Source organism: Apodemus sylvaticus, chromosome X (assembly GCF_947179515.1).
Source record: "Apodemus sylvaticus chromosome X, mApoSyl1.1, whole genome shotgun sequence".
NCBI classification, from domain to species: Eukaryota; Metazoa; Chordata; class Mammalia; order Rodentia; family Muridae; genus Apodemus; species Apodemus sylvaticus.
This window is the reverse complement of record NC_067495.1, coordinates 63,426,862-63,444,781: the sequence shown is the minus strand read 5'-3', so window position 1 is coordinate 63,444,781 and position 17,920 is coordinate 63,426,862. Positions and strand designations below refer to the sequence as shown.

General features: G+C 40.9%; 2 protein-coding genes across 2 annotated transcripts in view; both read left to right on the top strand.

Annotated features, from left to right (window-relative positions):
- LOC127675582 (serine protease 29-like) overlaps positions 1 to 10,901 on the top strand; it is a 45,344-nt gene extending 34,443 nt beyond the window's left edge. Inside the window, exon 6 of the mRNA XM_052171643.1 lies at positions 10,876 to 10,901. Within this exon, the coding sequence (XP_052027603.1) occupies positions 10,876 to 10,880 (5 nt within the window). The 3' untranslated portion in view covers positions 10,881 to 10,901. The remainder of the gene's footprint in view (positions 1 to 10,875) is intronic.
- Positions 8,133 to 10,568, top strand: Nap1l2 (nucleosome assembly protein 1 like 2). Its single transcript, XM_052171644.1, has one exon. It carries the CDS (start codon positions 8,456 to 8,458, stop codon positions 9,839 to 9,841), a length of 1,386 nt encoding a protein of 461 aa, XP_052027604.1. The 5' UTR covers positions 8,133 to 8,455; the 3' UTR covers positions 9,842 to 10,568.
- Positions 10,902 to 17,920: the final 7,019 nt, after the last annotated feature.

Sequence of the window (17,920 nt, the reverse complement as noted above, 5' to 3'; positions counted from 1 at the left end):
AAGAAAATAAAATAAAAGTTACAGTTGGTGTCCAACATGAAATGCTGTTTGAAGAAAAAAGAAACATTAAAACACAAGTGGCCACCTGCCTGGCTAGGCAGAATGGGAGGCTTGATTTCAGGTACCATAGAGCAAAAGGCAGGAAAAGAAGAGATGGATCCTTGCTTTCAAAAAGTTCACAAGGGTATTTGCTGAGGCTCTTCTGGGGACAATCCTCACATGGTGTTTAGCAGCAGTTTTTTTCTCCTTTTCCTCATTTTGGGTTGTTTTCTTTATAAAAGACTAGCCAAGCAACCAGAAAAGAAAATCAGGTAGAATTAGAGAAAAGACTGGCTTAGCAATTGGAAAAATGTGGGTGGAATCAGACAATCTTGGGAATAAAAAAAATGAAGGAAAATGCCAAATATAAAAAAAGGGAAAACAAATAAATCCCAGTGACTGAATCAGAGAGAGGGAGTATTCTGCAGGAAGGACAAAGGGACAGAAATGTGTCAAAGGGCAGTCAAGTCAAAGAATGGAAGAGCAGGAAGATGGTCAGACCAGACAGCCCTTTTCAGGAAACAAGGTTAAACCCATAACACCTTTTGGGGACAGGCAGTCCTGGCTCACAAAACCATGAATGCATTCCCAGTAGTTATCCAGCATATGCCTGCTTACGCAGATAATCCTCTAAGTTAGGATGAAGTAGGATGACATCCTGTAGACGTGATGAACCTAAGATGTTTTTAAAGAGGCAATGAGGGGGTGGGGTGGGGGGGGAGGGATGAACTCTCTTTATGTGAAACAAACTAAGTAATTGGACTACTCAAACTAAATCACTCCCTAAACCTGAAGAAGATTGGTAACAGCTGTACTAGAGGCTGCCCCTCAATTGCAATTGGTTGTCATGGTGGAGAGAAGAAGCCAGGAATTTGGAACAGTGCAATAGAGCAAAGGGAACCAATATAGTGAAAGAATAGTTGATAGGTGAAGGTCATTATGTTGATATACAAGAACAGGTTCAATTTGAAGACACAATCATAGAATAATGTCATTTATCACCTTTAAGAGCTTGGGACAAAGTTGAGCGGGCAAAATTTATACAAGGGTATAAATTGGGACAAAAATTATACAAGGCTCAGGGGAAGCCCTTACTGATTTTTTTTTACTAATATTAATCTCAGCAGTAAATAAGATTGCATCTAACCCAGAAGCAGGGCAGTTGTTAGTAGAGACCCTAGCCTTCAAAGATGTGAATACAGAACATAAAAAAGTCATAAGACTACTGAAGGTGCAGGCAGTGCCCATAGATGAATGGATAAAGACTATGATTGATATTTGTTCCAACATATACCATACTAATATAATAGGCTAAGCTATAGCTAGAGGTCTCTGATCAAAAGGCCTGATGCTTTAATTGTGGGAAATATGGACATTTGAAACAAAATTGTGAATAAGGCATCTCAAAGGGTAATGGTTTTTCTAAATATACATCAGAAGAAAGGTGTAGGCTTCCAGAAGTGTGTAGGTAATGTGGCAAAGGTTGCCACTGAACAAATGGGCGCAGGTCCAAGAGAGCTAGCCAAGGCAGGTTTTTTTTTTTTTTTTTTTTTTTTTTTTTTTTTTTTTTTTTTTTTTTTCTGTAAGGAAACAAAATGGAAGAGCTAGCTGGAGTCCCCTCAGCAAAAAGTATGAACCATTTGCCTTTTGTCAGCCAGGCAATAACAAGCAGACAGAAAAACAGCAAATAAGTATTGCAGATCTAATTCATGGTTCTACAGACAGTGATACTTTGGACTTGGGCATTGTAGTGGTTTGGATAGGTTTGGCCCCCATAGACTTATTTGTTTGAACTTGTTTGGCCCAGGGACTGGCACAATTAGGACACGTAGCCTTGTTGGAGTAGGTGTGGGATTGTTGGAGGGAGTGTATCATTGTGGGGGTGGGCTTTCAGAGCCTCCTCCTTGCTGTCTAGAAGACAGCCTTCTCCTGGCTGCCTTTGCGACAGGATGTAGACCTCTCAGCTCCTCCAGTGCCATGCCTGCCTGGATGCTGCTATCCTTACTGACATGATAATGGACTGAACCTCTGAACCTGTAAGCCAGCCCCAATTAAATTTTGTCCTTATAAGAGTTGCCTTGGTCATAGTGTCTCTTCACAGCAGTAAAAATCTAACAAAGACAGAAGTTCGTACCAGGGACTGGGGTGTTGCTGTGATAGGCCTGACCATGCTTTTGTTTGGAAGAATGTGGATTTGGGGACCTTGAATTTGTAAAACAATGGAATGCTTTAAGTGGGGCTTAATGGGCTATCCTAGTAGGAATATGGAAGACTTTGTTGCTGAGGGTGATTTGAACTGTGCAGACCTAGCTCAAGACGTTTCAGAGGAGAATTTTAATATGTGGCCAAGAGACTATTCTTGTAATATTTCAGTAAAGAATATGGCAGGATTTTGCCCTTGTCTGAAGAGTCTACCTAAGACTAAGGTTAAGAGATTTATATTAATTACATTAACGAAGAAAGTCTCAGAAAAGCCCAACAGAGACTTTGTTTTCTGGTTAAGTCTCATGAAGGGTGTTTTGGATAATTTAGCAAGCTTAGAATGGAAAACTATAAAATATATGGTTCAGGTAATAAAGGGGCACCAAGAAGTAAAATGGATCTGAATCCATTGTTCAGGGAAATAAACAGGGTCTGGAGAGATGGCTCAGTGGTTAAGAGCACCAACTTCTCTTCCAGAGGTCTTGAGTTCAATTCCCAGCAACCACATGGTGGCTCACAATTATCTGTAATGAGATCTGACACCCTCTTCTGGTGCGTCGGAAGACAACTGATGTGTACTTACATATATCAAATAAACAAATCTTTTTTTAAAAAAAATAGATTAAGGGAGTGGTGTCTTGGGGCAAGATTCCACCCAGCTAAGTTTAGGTACGAAGGTGGTACACACCTTTAATCCCAGGAGACAGAGGCAAGCAGATCTCTGAGTTCAAGGCTAGCCTGGTATAGAACAAGTTCCAAGTAGAGAAAAATCTTAAATCCAGGGATGGTTGTACTTACCTTTGATACCAGCATTCAGAAGGTAGAGCCATGCAGATCTCTTGAGTTCAAGGTCAATCTACAGGGCAAGTTCCAAGACACCCACGTTTAGGCAGTGAAGGAGTTATAAAACAGAAAGCTGGTGATGGTGTAATAGAACAAGGGAGCCATGTTCCAGCCCCAGCAAGCAGCACAGCTTTTGGCTCTGGCTTTAGAGTCAAAAGGAGAAGGAGACTATTGGGATAATTGATGCTGGTTAGCTGGAGCTAAGAAATTAGCGGTGATTAAGAAGAGACCATCATCTGTCATCAAGAAAGCTAGGGTAGGATCTTTCATTCCTGGTTTGCTTTCTGTAAGCACGACTCTGCTGGGTACACAGGGGCCGTTGGGTTGGGCACAGAGCAGCCTGCACAGGAAGGGAAACTGATGTCACTAAGTCATTTGCTGCCTGGTTCTCATTTAAGTGGATGAATAAAGTCCAATTTCCAGGACTGGTTTTGAAGATAGAGTGAAATACTGCACAAACAGAGATGGCCACTTGGCTAAGGCCCCCCTATGCAAACCTGTATCCCTATTCTGCCCAAGGCTCACTGCATAGAAACATACCATTTCTTGTAATATGCATTTTGAAGCTTCTGCCATTCTTACTTCCCTGGCTTTTTGGAAGACCAAGGCTCTTAGGGCAGCTATTCATGTACTTCTAACCTGCGAGTTTCTGTTGCCCCCAACTACTCTTACTATCTGACTAAGTTCTTTTTGTTTGTTTGTTTGTTTCTTTTTTACTATTTTTTATTAGATATATTCTTTATTTACATTTTAGATGATTTCCCCTTTCTTGGTCCCCCCTCAAAATCCCCCAACCCATCCCTTCTCCCCCTGCTCACCAATCTACGCACTCCTGCTTCCCTGTCCTGGCTTTCCTCTACACTGGGACATCAAGACTTCTCAGGACCAAGGGCCTCTCCTCCCTTTGAAGTCCAGCAAGGCCATCCTCTGCTGCATATGCAGCTGGAGCCATGGGTCCCTCACTGTGTACTCTTTGGTTGGTGGTTTGGTCCCTGAGAGATCTGGGGATATTGATTAGTACATAGTGTTGTTCCTCCTATGGGGCTGCAAGCTCCTTCAGCTCCTTCAATCCTTTCTTTAGCTCCTCCATTGGGGAACCTGTGCTCAGTCCAATGGTTGGCTGTGAGCATCCCCCTCTGTATTTGTCAGGCACTGGCAGGGCCTCTCAGGAGACAGCTATATCAGGCTCCTGTCAGCAAGCACTTGTTGGCATCCACAATAGTGTCTGGGTTTGGTGTCTGTATATGGGATGGATCCCCAGGTGGGGCAGTCTCTGGATGGTCTTTCCTTCAGTCTCTGCTCCACTCTTTGTCTCTGTATCTCCTCCCGTGGGCATTCTAAGTTCTTTATTCTTCACTGTCAACTATGTTCTTTCTTGTAAAGTATTTCAATGCTGCTTGTTTGTGAAATGAAACCTCAAATAAGTCCAAAGTGCACAGAGATGTAGAGCAGGGAGATTAGAAATTTGCATGAAGGCTTTATTAAAAAATAACCATTTGCCAACCCTATCAATTCCCCAAAGGGAAAGAAAACAGGATTGAAAAAATGCTTGCTCTCCTCTTCACATGCAGTGTTGTTTACAGGAGACTTGGAGCAAACTTAAGTCCTTTTCAATAAATGAACGTTAAAGCTAGGTATGTACACACAATGGAAAGTTTCTAAGCTTTGAAATAGAAGAAAATGCTAATAGTCACAGCATAAATGAACCTTTAGGACATTGTTCTTTAGAGAAAGTAAAAATAGACTCTAAGAGAATTTACTTTTTTTCACATAAAACTTGATATTGTTAAAATGCTAATTGTTCTATTAATCCAATGTAACCTCATCACAATTTTTAGTCTCTCCCTCCCCCAGAAAAACTTGACAAGGTGAACATAAATATATATGGTGAGTTAGATATATTAATGCATGCTTGTAATCTCAGCCTCAGGGAACAGAGGTAAAAGTGCTACAAATTTGATGTTGTCCTGGGCTCGCTATATAGTTAAGACCAGCCTGGGCTATATAGTGCAACCTGATCTCAGAAACCAAGCAAGTATATAAACTATGTATAGAATTGCAAAAGAGCCGGGCAGTGGTGGCGCATGCCTGTAATCCCAGCACTCTGGGAGGCAGAGGCAGGCAGATTTCTGAGTTCGAGGCCAGCCTGGTCTACAGAGTGAGTTCCAGGACAGCCAGGGCTACACAGAGAAACCCTGTCTCGAAAAAACCAAATACAAAAAAAAAAAAATTGCAAATGTATTATACTAGCCAAAGTTATTTTGGAAAAGAAATGATGATGGACTTGTAATTTATAGTAAAAGTTAATTCAAGATGTGGTAATCAAGACATCATGATGATATGGTAATAAGGACAGGCATGGGCAGATTGATGAAACAGACAGTCTAGAATTCCTTACATCTATGGGTCTAGTGAGTTTGAAGATTTCTAGACCAATCAAGGTCAAAAGAAGTGAAAAGGTTTTATTTATTTATTTTTTTGTAGCTAAGCTAAGGGTCATAAAACAACATACATAAATTAGCTCAAAGAGAGATCCATCGACCTACATTGAACACCTAAAAGTATAAATATTTAAGAATAGCACAGGAGGAAGCCTTTGATACTTTAGATTACATGGATTTCTTCCTTATGACAATAAACATGGTCCACTAAAAATAATAAAATTGGTCTATGAAGATACTGCAGGCAGGCAGTAAAGTGCTTGCTGCTCAAACAGGAGGACCTATGTTCAGATCTCTAGCCATCTACATGAAAGTTAGCTGCTGCAGTATTGCGGGGAAAGAAACAGCAGGGTCCCCGGAGTTTGCTGGCCAGCCAGTCTAGCTGAATCATTGAGCTCTGGGTTCAGTGAGAGACCTTTTCTCAAAAAAACTAAGTAAAGAGTAATTGAAGAAGCCATCTGATGTCTATCTCTGATCTCCATATATATGCATGCATGTATATTTGGACATATATGCACAAAAGTGATAAAAATGAATCTTACCAAAATTACAAGTATTTCAAAAACACCATTTTATTGGGCACTAAAATATATGCAACATATTAATAAAAATTATCAACTTTTTTTTTTTGTCCACTGATCCATCAGTGAACACTTGGGCTATTTCCAACTTTGAAAAAGTTTTTACATATATCGTTACCTGTATGTATGTAACACATTGTGTCTGGTGTATGCAGAGGTCAGAAGAGAATGTCCGATGACCCAGAACTGTAGTTATAGGCACTTGTGATCTACCACATGGATGCTGAGAGCCAAACCTGGTTCCCCTAGGAGAGCAGAGAGTGCTCTTACCTGCTAAGCCATTTCTCCATTTTTTCTAAGTTTTTGCTAATGTACATGTGCTATGGACATGGGTATGCAAACATCTGATGTTTTGTTTATATATATATATATATATATATATATATATATATATATATATATATATATATATAAACATACACACACACACACACACATCCAGAAGTGGAATTGCTTGATCACATAATAATCATGTTTAATGTTTTGAGCTATAGGCATACTGATTTCCACTGTCCTTTCCCTCACCTCCGCTTGCTATTTTCTATATATTTTTTTTGGATTTTGGTTTTTCCGAGACAGGGTTTCTCTGTGTAGCCCTGGCTGTCCTGGAACTCACTCGGTAGACCAGGCTGGCTTCGAACTCAGAAATCCGCCTGCCTCTGCCTCCCAGAGTGCTGTATTTTCTATATTTTAAGCTATCTCAATAGGTATAAAATTGTATCCAGATATGATTTTGACTTACACTTACATGATTAATGATATTTGTCATCTTTAAAAACAATTCTTGAAAGTCTTATTTTATTATTGGATGGGTGTCATCAAGGTGAGGTCTATGGGTCACGTGTGGAGGCCAGGGTGCAGCTAACTGTACAGAGTCAGTTCTCTCCTTTAACATTGCATGGGTTTAGGTATCAGTTTGCCAGGTGTATGCAGCAAGCACCTTCCCTCACTGAGATATCTTACCTCTCCCTACCTAGAGGAAATTTTAATTTACTGCATAGCTTTCTATTGTATGAATGTTCTATCATATATTTAACCATCTCTTTAGTGCTGATATTTGTATTCCAATAAACTTCAAAACGTCAAGAAAATTCTGTGATTTTAAAAAACATAATAGTATTCTACATTTGGCTTTTCTTTGTAAGATTCATAATGGCTTTTCTTTCGTTTGGTCTGTTTTGGGTTTTTCAGACAAAAATCACATGTACTCCAAGCTACCCATGAACTGCTGATTTTCCGTCTTAGTGCTGATTACAGGCTAAAACAACATCACAAACGGGAAAGTGGAAAGACAATTTAGGACTGGGGTCCTATATGCTCACTATTCACATAGCTGGCTCTTTTATAACAGGCTTCAACACACACACACACACACACACACACACACACACACACACACACCGTCATCTCTTCCTCATCGGGAAATATTATGAGAACTTTCCAATTTAAAATCATACAGGTTGTGAAAAATACAGAATCTAGGGATCAGAATATTTAAGCCAGTGTCAAGTTGCATCATCCAAAGGCCACCTATGCTTATTTTTGGTAATTTTAAACCTCAAAGCATCTCTTAGTCCGCCCCTCCCCCACCCTCCTCTCGTCCCCAGAGCCTCAGGTTATAACCAAGGGGATAGACGAAAGACGATTAGGTGCCTTGCCCATTTTTTCATTCTTTGTCATTGTTTCCATATAGGTCTTTTGAAATTATGAACATATAGTATCAGATGAAAACGGAATGAATGATACTGCATTTCTGCAAAATTCCGCAGGGTATAGGGTGGAAGATGAGATAGGTAGAAAAATCAGCCATATTAGAGAACCTGGGAAGGCAAGAGGTGTTGAAAATTTGATTCATCTACTAATTTACTGGCTCAGGATTTGTCAATCACTACGGCCTGGCAAATGAGATTAGAGAAGAGTCCTGGGAGGGAAGGGGTGACGCAGCAAGCTGCATACAGTAAAAAAAAAAAAAGCCGAGAGACAACTGCGTAATCACACTGCGGCACCAGTTCCTCCATCCCCCGCCTCCGAGTGGCTGGAGCAGCTGCTTGCGGAGGTCTGCCCACTGCGGCTCTCTGCAGTCTCTAGCCTGTTTCTTCAGGGCCTAGAGGCGGCCTCCGGTCTCCGCCCAGACAGCCGGCTCTCAATTCTGCTATCCCAGCTTCAGCACCGCCTTTATCCCTACTGCTTGCTGCCTGCCATCACTCCAGCAGTCCAGCCGCCGCTGCCTCTTGGTCCATCTCTGCCAGATCATCGCGCATCTGCTGTATTGGTGAGTCTTCCTGCGGAGATCAGGTCTCCTGATCTGCGGGCTTAGCCACCATAAGTGCAGGCGATCTATTGAAAACAATGGCCGAGGCAGTCGAACACAAGGAACTGTGTGAATCCAACCAAGAAGAGCTTGGTAGCCAGGTAATGGCGGAGGGGCCCGGGGGAAGTCAGGACCACAGTGAAGGTGCCTCCATTGAGCCTGGAGATGGCGGGCAACATGGTGAAGAAGCCGTGGCTGCTGGGGCAGGGGAAGAGGGAAAAGGCGAAGAAGCTGCTGCAGGCTCTGGGGAAGATGCTGAGAAAAGCGGAGGTGCTGATGAGGACTCAGAAGCAGACCGTCCAAAAGGACTTATTGGTTATCTTTTAGATACCGATTTTGTTGAAAGTCTCCCAGTGAAAGTTAAGTGCCGAGTGTTAGCTCTTAAAAAGCTTCAAACAAGAGCTGCCCATTTGGAATCCAAATTCCTGAAGGAATTTCATGACATTGAAAGGAAGTTTGCTGAAATGTATCAACCCTTGCTAGAAAAAAGACGACAGATCATCAATGCAGTGTATGAGCCCACCGAAGAGGAATGCGAGTATAAATCCGACTGTGAGGACTATTTTGAGGAGGAGATGGATGAGGAGGAAGAGACGAACGGCAACGAAGAGGGCATGGTGCATGAATATGTGGATGAAGATGATGGTTATGAGGACTGTTATTATGATTATGATGACGAGGAGGAAGAGGAGGAGGAGGAAGATGACAGTGCTGGGGCCACCGGAGGAGAAGAGGCTAACGAAGAGGATCCTAAGGGGATCCCAGATTTCTGGCTGACTGTTTTAAAGAATGTTGAAGCCATCACTCCTATGATCAAGAAGTATGACGAACCTATTCTGAAGCTGCTGACGGATATTAAAGTGAAGCTTTCGGAGCCTGGCGAGCCTCTCAGCTTCACACTCGAATTTCACTTCAAGCCCAACGAATATTTCAAAAATGAGCTGCTGACAAAGACTTATGTGCTGAAGTCAAAGCTTGCGTGCTACGATCCCCACCCTTACAGGGGAACTGCCATTGAGTATGCCACTGGCTGCGACATAGATTGGAACGAAGGGAAGAACGTCACTCTGAGAACCATCAAGAAGAAACAGAGACATCGCATCTGGGGAACCGTCCGAACCGTGACTGAAGATTTTCCCAAGGACTCTTTCTTCAATTTCTTCTCTCCTCATGGGATCAGCTTAAATGGAGGGGATGAGAATGATGATTTTTTACTTGGTCATAATTTGCGTACTTACATAATTCCAAGGTCGGTGTTATTTTTCTCAGGAGATGCACTTGAATCTCAGCAGGAGGGTGTAGTTAGGGAAGTTAATGATGAAATTTATGACAAAATTATTTATGATGATTGGATGGCTGCAATTGAGGAGGTGAAAGCCTGTTGCAAAAATCTTGAGGCATTGGTTGAAGATATTGATCGTTAAAGCAGAGTAGATGCTTCTGAAATTAATTAACTGCTCTACATGCAGTTACTGGAGACGTAAGCAGTTAATATTGTCTTGTGTTCTGCAATTTTTCCTGTCATGCCAGTTTAAAAATTCAAATACTAATTAACCTGACCTTGCATTGTAGTGGTATGATCTTTTCAAGACATGTAGACTGTGATAAATGATTAAAGGCATTAATATAGTGTGTAGTATAATTCTTCTAAAGTCCTTGTGCCATGTACCTATTAATCTGTGGCTGTGAATATTATTAGAAGTGCTAAATGAGATTATTTGTTTGCAAAGAAAATATTGGAAACCTACCTAAGAGTGCTTTGCTATTTTTCCCCTTATCTTCTTAGAGCTTTAGCCAATGGACTTAATTTTATTGTGCCTGCTTCATTTTGCAGTAAATATGCAGTAGAATTTAAAACTTGAATGCCTAAGAGGCCTGCATATGGTTGAGAATTTCAGGCAAAATCACATTTATTATTGATAACAGCTAGTGCAAGGCTTCTGCTTGTATGTGACTGTGCTAACTAATAAAACTCAATTGTATTGAAATTACTGTTTATAATTGATATGTGAGTTACAGTATTTTCAAATGTTGCAAATATTGTCTTGTGTAATTGTGAAAACTGTGATTACAGTGTACCTTTTTTCTTTCATGATATACTGAGTCATTCACTGAAATGGACACGTCACCATTTCTGAAAGTATATTTCATATTGTGTTCATTCACTGAAAAATAAAATGAATAAAAATGTCATGGTGTTTTATGGTTTAAAAATGAACTTTTAAACTATAAAGGCAGTATGTTCATTGGAAGAGACATAAAAATATTAAAAAATATACATTAATTAAAATCAATGACACATTCACCAGAGATGAACACTGTTAATATTTTGATTTGTTTTCTACAAATTATTTTTCTATAAGTTATTCTTATGTGTTCATACATGTATGCAAATTTACCAACCCTGTTTAACAGGCATATTCCAAAATTATTTATAACATCTAATTTTAATTTTCAGATTGAGTTGCAGGGAAACAAAAATCCAGTAAATTCATTTCTACTTTATAATGTAAGTACTCTACAAATAACAGATTCCTATGTGCTATTCTATATTTTAAATTTTTTACCTTTTTACAGTGTTATTTGTCTATATCCCCTTATGACACTGGGGGGCAGCACCGACCAGGGACAGTGGAATAAAGCTGCTCAGACTGTCCAGAGATGAATTTGCTTTTGTCCTTTGAGAACACTCAGATGTTCCCCTGAAAGGCTTTTCCTTTTGACAAACTCTATGAAGAATTACACCTATCCTCCACCTATACACCCAAGGGACCTTCTTGGTCACATAGAGGCTGTGAGTGGCAAGGAAATGCTAACTCTGTTTTATTATTGCTGCCTACCTACACTTCCATCCCAAATGTTTGTGAAGTGATCTCACTGAACTATAACCCACATAGAACAAAAGCATTGCTTAACTTATTCTTCTACTATCCACTATTGAACATGTTTCCTTTTTTATATTGTGGTCCAGAGAGGTAAGTTTCTAGCACTGCCTATTTTTCTTACTTCTGCCTGGTAAAACTGGGAAAGAAAATAAAAGCTTTACCTTTTCTATTCCTTTCTAGGCAGGACCTTCAAAGCCAAGATCTTCTCCCAGATATAATAATAGATGATCTGGTGCTTTTCTCTTGAATTGCAGTAAGTGGAAGTATATAGGGAAACAGACAACTTACAACTATAAAGAACCAAGGGATTCTGCTGCCAATGTGCAAGCCGTAAATACAGCTGCATACTTTTCACAATGATTAATAGTGACCTTTGAAATTTACTACTGCCTCCAAACTCACTCCGCAGATACTGTTACTATGCACTAAAAAAACCAGGAACATAAAAAAATACTTTTAAAGCTTGGGGTGGGGGCATTCTCCTGTAATCCTAGCACTGGGAAGGTGGATATCTGCAGGAGGACCAGGAGTTCAAGGCCAGCTTCAGCTATATAAGGCATTTAATAACAGCTTGGGTTGTGTGGGACACTTGTAAAAACAAACAAACAAACAAACATGAACATGGGTGACTCTCCCTGCTGTTTTGCAGAGAAGCCTAGTGCCTTGCAGCATCCCATGGCCTTTTCTGTTCTCCATGCACTAGAATGGTTAATGTGCTTCATCTGGATTTACCCTGATAAGGACCCCATTGCTACAACTGCCATGTTAGTGTCCTCTGCCAAAAGGATGTAAGGAATGCACCTAGGGTTTATCAAGGCTTTTTCAGTCTCGCTGCACAGAAAGATAATACACACTACAGAGAATAGAATGGATCCCTAAGTGTTAGAACACAAAGGAGACTTTGGTCTTTGTGTGCTTTGGTGGAATATTTAAAGAAGTAGGGGGCTGCTGTAGATTGGATACAGGCAAAAGTAGGAACCATTTATTGGTACTAGCTCAATATATACTAGCCACGGTGTATCTTGGAAAACTAGAAGGATGATAAAGCTGTACTTGGTAAAACAGTTGAACACTGGCTGGCAAGATTGCTCAGCCGGGAATGGCACTTGAGAGTGAGCCTGATGACCTGCGTTTGGTCCTCAGAACCTCCATGGGCAGGGAGATAATGCACTCTGACAAGTTGTGCTCTGACCTCCACAGATGCATGTGTGTGCATGCAGACACAATGGAGAAAAAAAAAGATGCACGTGTTTTAGCTTCTGTATGGGAGTATTTGATATTAAGAAGAGTGACATAGTACTCATTCATTTGGACATTCTTAAACAAATTAAGTGGCCTAGCTTTGCCTCATTTTATTAAGCTTCCCATAAGCTTTGTATAAGGTTATGATTCTACAAAATGAATTATGTCCAACAAGAGACTAACAAGGCCTACCTGTATGAACCAGGCCAGATTCTTGATACCAGGGATTGCTTTTAATTTTCCTTTTTGTTTCATCTTTATCCCAGGGAAACAACAATTGGAGACTCTAATTACTCCCCTAGTTTGATTTATCTTTAGTTTTAGGGTATTTCAGGCCTTGAGGTTAGGCTATCAATCTTAGGCCACCACATAGTCCTGCACTAGAGTTTAGGTCCCAATTATGTTAAAAATATGATCTGGAGGTGACTCATCACTTTTGCAGAGGACCCAGGTTCCATTCCTGACCCCCCATGTCAGGAAATTCTCAGCTGCCTCCAGCTTCAGGGGACCTGACATCCTCATCTGACTTCCACAGGTACCTGCACCCATACTTGTACATACCCACACACAGACACAGGCATATATTCTCACACACAATTTTTTTAAACTTGTGGCTGGAAAGACAGCTGATTGGTTAAGAGCACTTCCTGTTCTTGAAAAGGACCTGGGCTCAGTTCCCAGAAGCCATAGCAGGTGCCTTACAATCATCTGTAACTCCAGTTCCAGGGGAATTTATCATCATCTTTTGGTCTCCCTGGGAAGTGTATATATAGTACACAGACATTCATGCATGCAAAACACCCACACATATAAAAAATAAATCTTTAAAACATTAAAAAAAAGCTATATATATATACATATATATATATATATATATAATTTCACCTTAATTCTTTTTATGCTTTCATTTTTCTATTTATTTACATCCTGATCACAGCCCCCCTCTCCTCTCAGTCTCACCTCATACCTCCTCCCCCCATTCTATCCTCCCTTTCTCTTTAGAGTCACAGCAGGACTAAATGCATCCTCTCCCACTGAGGCTAGTCAAGGCAGCCCAGCTAGGGGAAGGACATTCCAAAGGCAGCCAACAGAGTCCTGATCCAATTGTTAGGGGACCTACATGAAGGCCAAGCTGCACACCAAAACAGAAAGAAGGCCCAAGGGAGGATGCTTGAATCTCATTCAGAAGGGAAAATAAAATAGATAGACATGGGAAGTGATGGAAGGACAGAACTGGGGGGGGGAGAAGACGTGAGGAGGGGAACAGGGGTGGGGTTCAAGTGTAGGGGAGCAGGGTGGGGGTGAGAGGGCTGGGAGAGAGAACAGAAATTGAGGGGACATCTCTGGAACAAGCCAGAGACCTATACATGCATTTTAAAAATAAATTATTCATGGATTTTGGACTCTAGAAGTTTATTTGAGGTAACTGTTAGGAAGGACTTCTGAGAATTTTTGTCTTCCTAGGGAATAGTCCGAAAAACATATATATGTATATATAATAAAATTCCCTTTTAAAATAAGGTTTTTGGTATTATGTATCAGGGGGACTAGTCTTTAAGATCAGGCTATCTGAATTCCAATCCCAACCCCTGTAATAATGTATAGTTTTATATACAAATACTAAATGAATCTATCTTTGCTATTTTATTAATGTCCATATTTTTGAAATATTCAAAACTACACATTATTAAATTACTAATCAATAACAATTACTACCCTAATTACTGTCCAATGTAAATGAAGTAAAAGTTCACACTTTAGTATTTCAAGAAGTCTCCAAGATAACTATCTGATCTGCAAATACCAAGTGTCAAGTTGAGTAGCAGTACTTAAATTATTCATGAGACCAGTATATTAGTTACTTTTTTTAAAGGTTTGTTTATTTATTTTATGTAAGTGCACTGTAGCTGCCTTCAGACACACCAGAAGAGGGTGTCTGATCTCATTCCAGATGGCTGTGAACCACCATGTGGTTGCTGGGATTTGAACTCAGGACCTTCGGAAGAGCAGCCAGTGCTCTTAATTGCTGAGCCATCTCTCCAGCCCCTATTAGTTACTTTTATGTTGTTGAGACTATACACCACAATCTGAAACAATTATGAAAGAAAGAATTTATTTTGGCTTCTCATTCCAGATGGATACTAGAATGTATCATGGTGGAGAAGCACGGAAGCAAGTAGCAGACATGACAGCAGAAACAGGAAGTGGAGGGGTTACATACTCAGCTGCAAGCAGGAAGCAGAGAGAGATAAATGGAAGTGAAACTATGGTATAAACTTTCAAAGCCCCTTCTAATAATTTCCTTCCTTCAGCCAGGCTGCACTTCCCTATAACTGCCCATAACACTGCCACCCATTGGGGACCAAGTGTTCAAATACCTGAGTCTACGGAGGACTTTTCTCATTCAAGCCATCACACCTGGCTCATGAAAAGGCTCACATATTTGAATGCTTAGTCACCCGGGAGTAGCACTACTTGTGAAGAATTGGGAGGTGTGGCCTTCTGGGAGTAGGTGTGGTCTTGTCAGTGGAATTGTGTCACCAAGGGTAGACTTGAGGTTTCAAAGGCCCAAGCCAGGCCCAATTTCTCTGTCCTCTTGTTGCCTGTAGATCCAGATATGGAACTCTCAGCCATTTGTTCAGCATCAGGTCTGCCCACACGCCGCCATGCTTCCCACCATGATGATAATGGACTAACCCTCTGAAACTGTAAGCCAGCCCCAATTAAATGCTTTCTTTTATAAGAGTTGCCTTGTCATGGTGTCTGTTCACAGCAGTAAATGAGTGACTAAGACTGACCAACAAATATATCATGAATCTCATTTTAAATATGTGTTAACCAGAGACAAATATATAGAAAATAAAAATTGGAGCTGGAGAGATGATGGCTCAGTAGTTAAGAGCACTGACTGCTCTTCCAAAGGTCCTGAGTTCAAATCCCTGTAATCACATGGTGGCTCACAACCATCCATAATGAGACTGACACCCTCTTCTGGGGTGTCTGAAGTCAGCTACAGTGTACCCACATGGAATAAATAAGTAAATAAATCTTAAAAAAAAAAAAAGAAAAGAAAAGAGGTCTGGAGAGATGGCTCAGTGGTTAAGAGCATTGACTGCTCTTCTGAAGGTCCTGAGTTCAAATCCCAGTAACCACATGGTGGCTCACTACCATCCATAATGAGATCTGACTCCCTCTTCTGGAGTATCTGAGGACAGCTACAGTGTACTTACATATAATAAATAAATAAATCTTTAAAAAAAAAGAAAAGAAAAATTATGTAAAAATTATATGCAATCTACAGTTATATAACATTTTAGCTTTTTGCTTAGCATATAAATATGTGCAATATGAAGTATGCTATTTATTTATAAAACAAAACATTTTAAAAAGAAATAACACATCTGTGGGATGTGTTTTCTTTTTTTTTTTATTAAATATAATCTTCATTTACATTTCAAATGCTAAAACCTTTCCTGGTTTCCCCCTCTCCTAAAACCCCCAACCCCTTCTCCCACCCCCTGCCTCCAAGTATTTGCCCCTCCACCCAACCCCCCGACCCCCTCCCCCTCCCCCAACCCTGATTTCCCTTTGTTGGGGAATCTATTGAGCCTTCACTGGACCAAGGACCACTCCTCCCACTGATGCCCAATAAGGCATTCCTCTGCCACATCTGTGGGATGTGTTTTCTTCAGATTATTTACCCAATGACACCTTTTAAAACTAGAAAGGAATGTTCAAAATGAAACAGTCTGTCTGCCATTTAAAAATAAATACTATTAATTATCTGTTGGTTTATCTATTCTTTGTGATCAAAGACAATAAAACTGGAGTTCAAGCAGACTATATGCAACCTACTTCCTCCTTAGCCTGCTTGCTCATGTATTGTCACACCCCCACTGACTGTTCATGTGTGGGTTTTTGTGTGCCTGCCCATTTCTCTGTGTGTGCACAGATACACCTAAGATGGAACATGAAGTACAATAGGAATGTGCGAGGAAGGGCGTGGCCATTCTACATAAAGGATCCCAGCCTTCTATGGCTTTGCTCTTTTAGGAATATGATGACTAGTTTAGCCTAACTTTTGGTCTCTGATGGTGAAGGCGTGTATCTTAGTCAGGGTTTTTATTCCTGCACAAACATCATGACCAAGAAGCAGGTTGGGGAGGAAAGGGTTTATTCAGCTTACACCTCCACACAGCTGTCCATCACCAAAGGAAGTCAGGACTGGAACTCAAGCAGGTCAGGAAGCAGGAGCTGATGCAGAGGCCATGGAGGGATGTTTCTTACTGGCTTGCTTCCCCTGCCTTGCTCAGCCTGCTCTCTTATAGAACCCAAGACTACCAGCCCAGGGATGGCACCATCCACAAGGGGCCCTCTCCACTTGATCACTAATTGAGAAAATGCCCCACAGCTGGATCTCATGGAGGCACTTCCCCAACTGAAGCTCCTTTCTCTGTGATAACTCCAGCCTGTGTCAAGTTGACACACAAAACCAGCCAGTACAGCGTGGAAGCATGTCTTCAAGTACGCCATTGAGTCAGGTGGGAGCACATACATGCTAGCCAAAAGGAATGGGTGAAGTATCACTGTTCAGGCCCACGTGCTTTATGAACCCATGCTTTATGTGTAAGGATACATGTGGTCTGTGATTGGTGAGAAAAAAAGATAGTTGTGGTATAAGCAGGTGCCTTAAGTGGCCTTGCAGAAGTTGGGGAATATTTACATGCTTTTTCCCCACTTTGAAGTCTAAAATCTTCTCCTGTGCCCACCGAAGTGATCATAGGAAGTGTAAAGAAAGATTGATGATCATTTCTTGGCTTCTGGCTAAGTTTAAGTAGATACGTTCAGGTAGCAACCTCGAGGGAAATCAAAATTTAAGTGGAGTGTCTTAGAAATGGGCAGCGAGGGGGCTTTAGATTAGTTCCGCTTTGGTGTAACTGAGATCTCAAACGCCCACAGAATAAGTATTCTTTTGGTGAATGAAATATGATCGTGTCCTAGAACGGGAGCTCAGGTGACACAGCAAGTATGTACATATACACAAGGAATGGCACAGGAAGGGTCACGGCTCGTGACCCTTGCAGAGTATGCCCAGGTCAATCCTATAGATACATTTAGAAGACTAGGAAATGTGTGATTATTACATAATCTGCAGGGCACAAAAACACAGTCCAAGAATAATTGTGTGTTTTTGAAGAAACTGAGGTCACTTTTCTTGTTTTCTTGGAGAGGACAGGGTTTTTCTGTGTAGCCCTGGCTGTCCAGGCTGGCCTCGAACTCAGAAATCCGCCTGCCTCTGTCTCCCAAGTCCTGGGATTAAAGGCATGCGCCACCACTGTCTGGCTTTTTTTTTTTTTTAGGGTATTTTTTATTTCT

Bases quoted from the DNA above. Each gene is read 5' to 3' on its own strand.
- Nap1l2 (XM_052171644.1), top strand. From the start codon at position 8,456: ATGGCCGAGGCAGTCGAACACAAGGAACTGTGTGAATCCAACCAAGAA.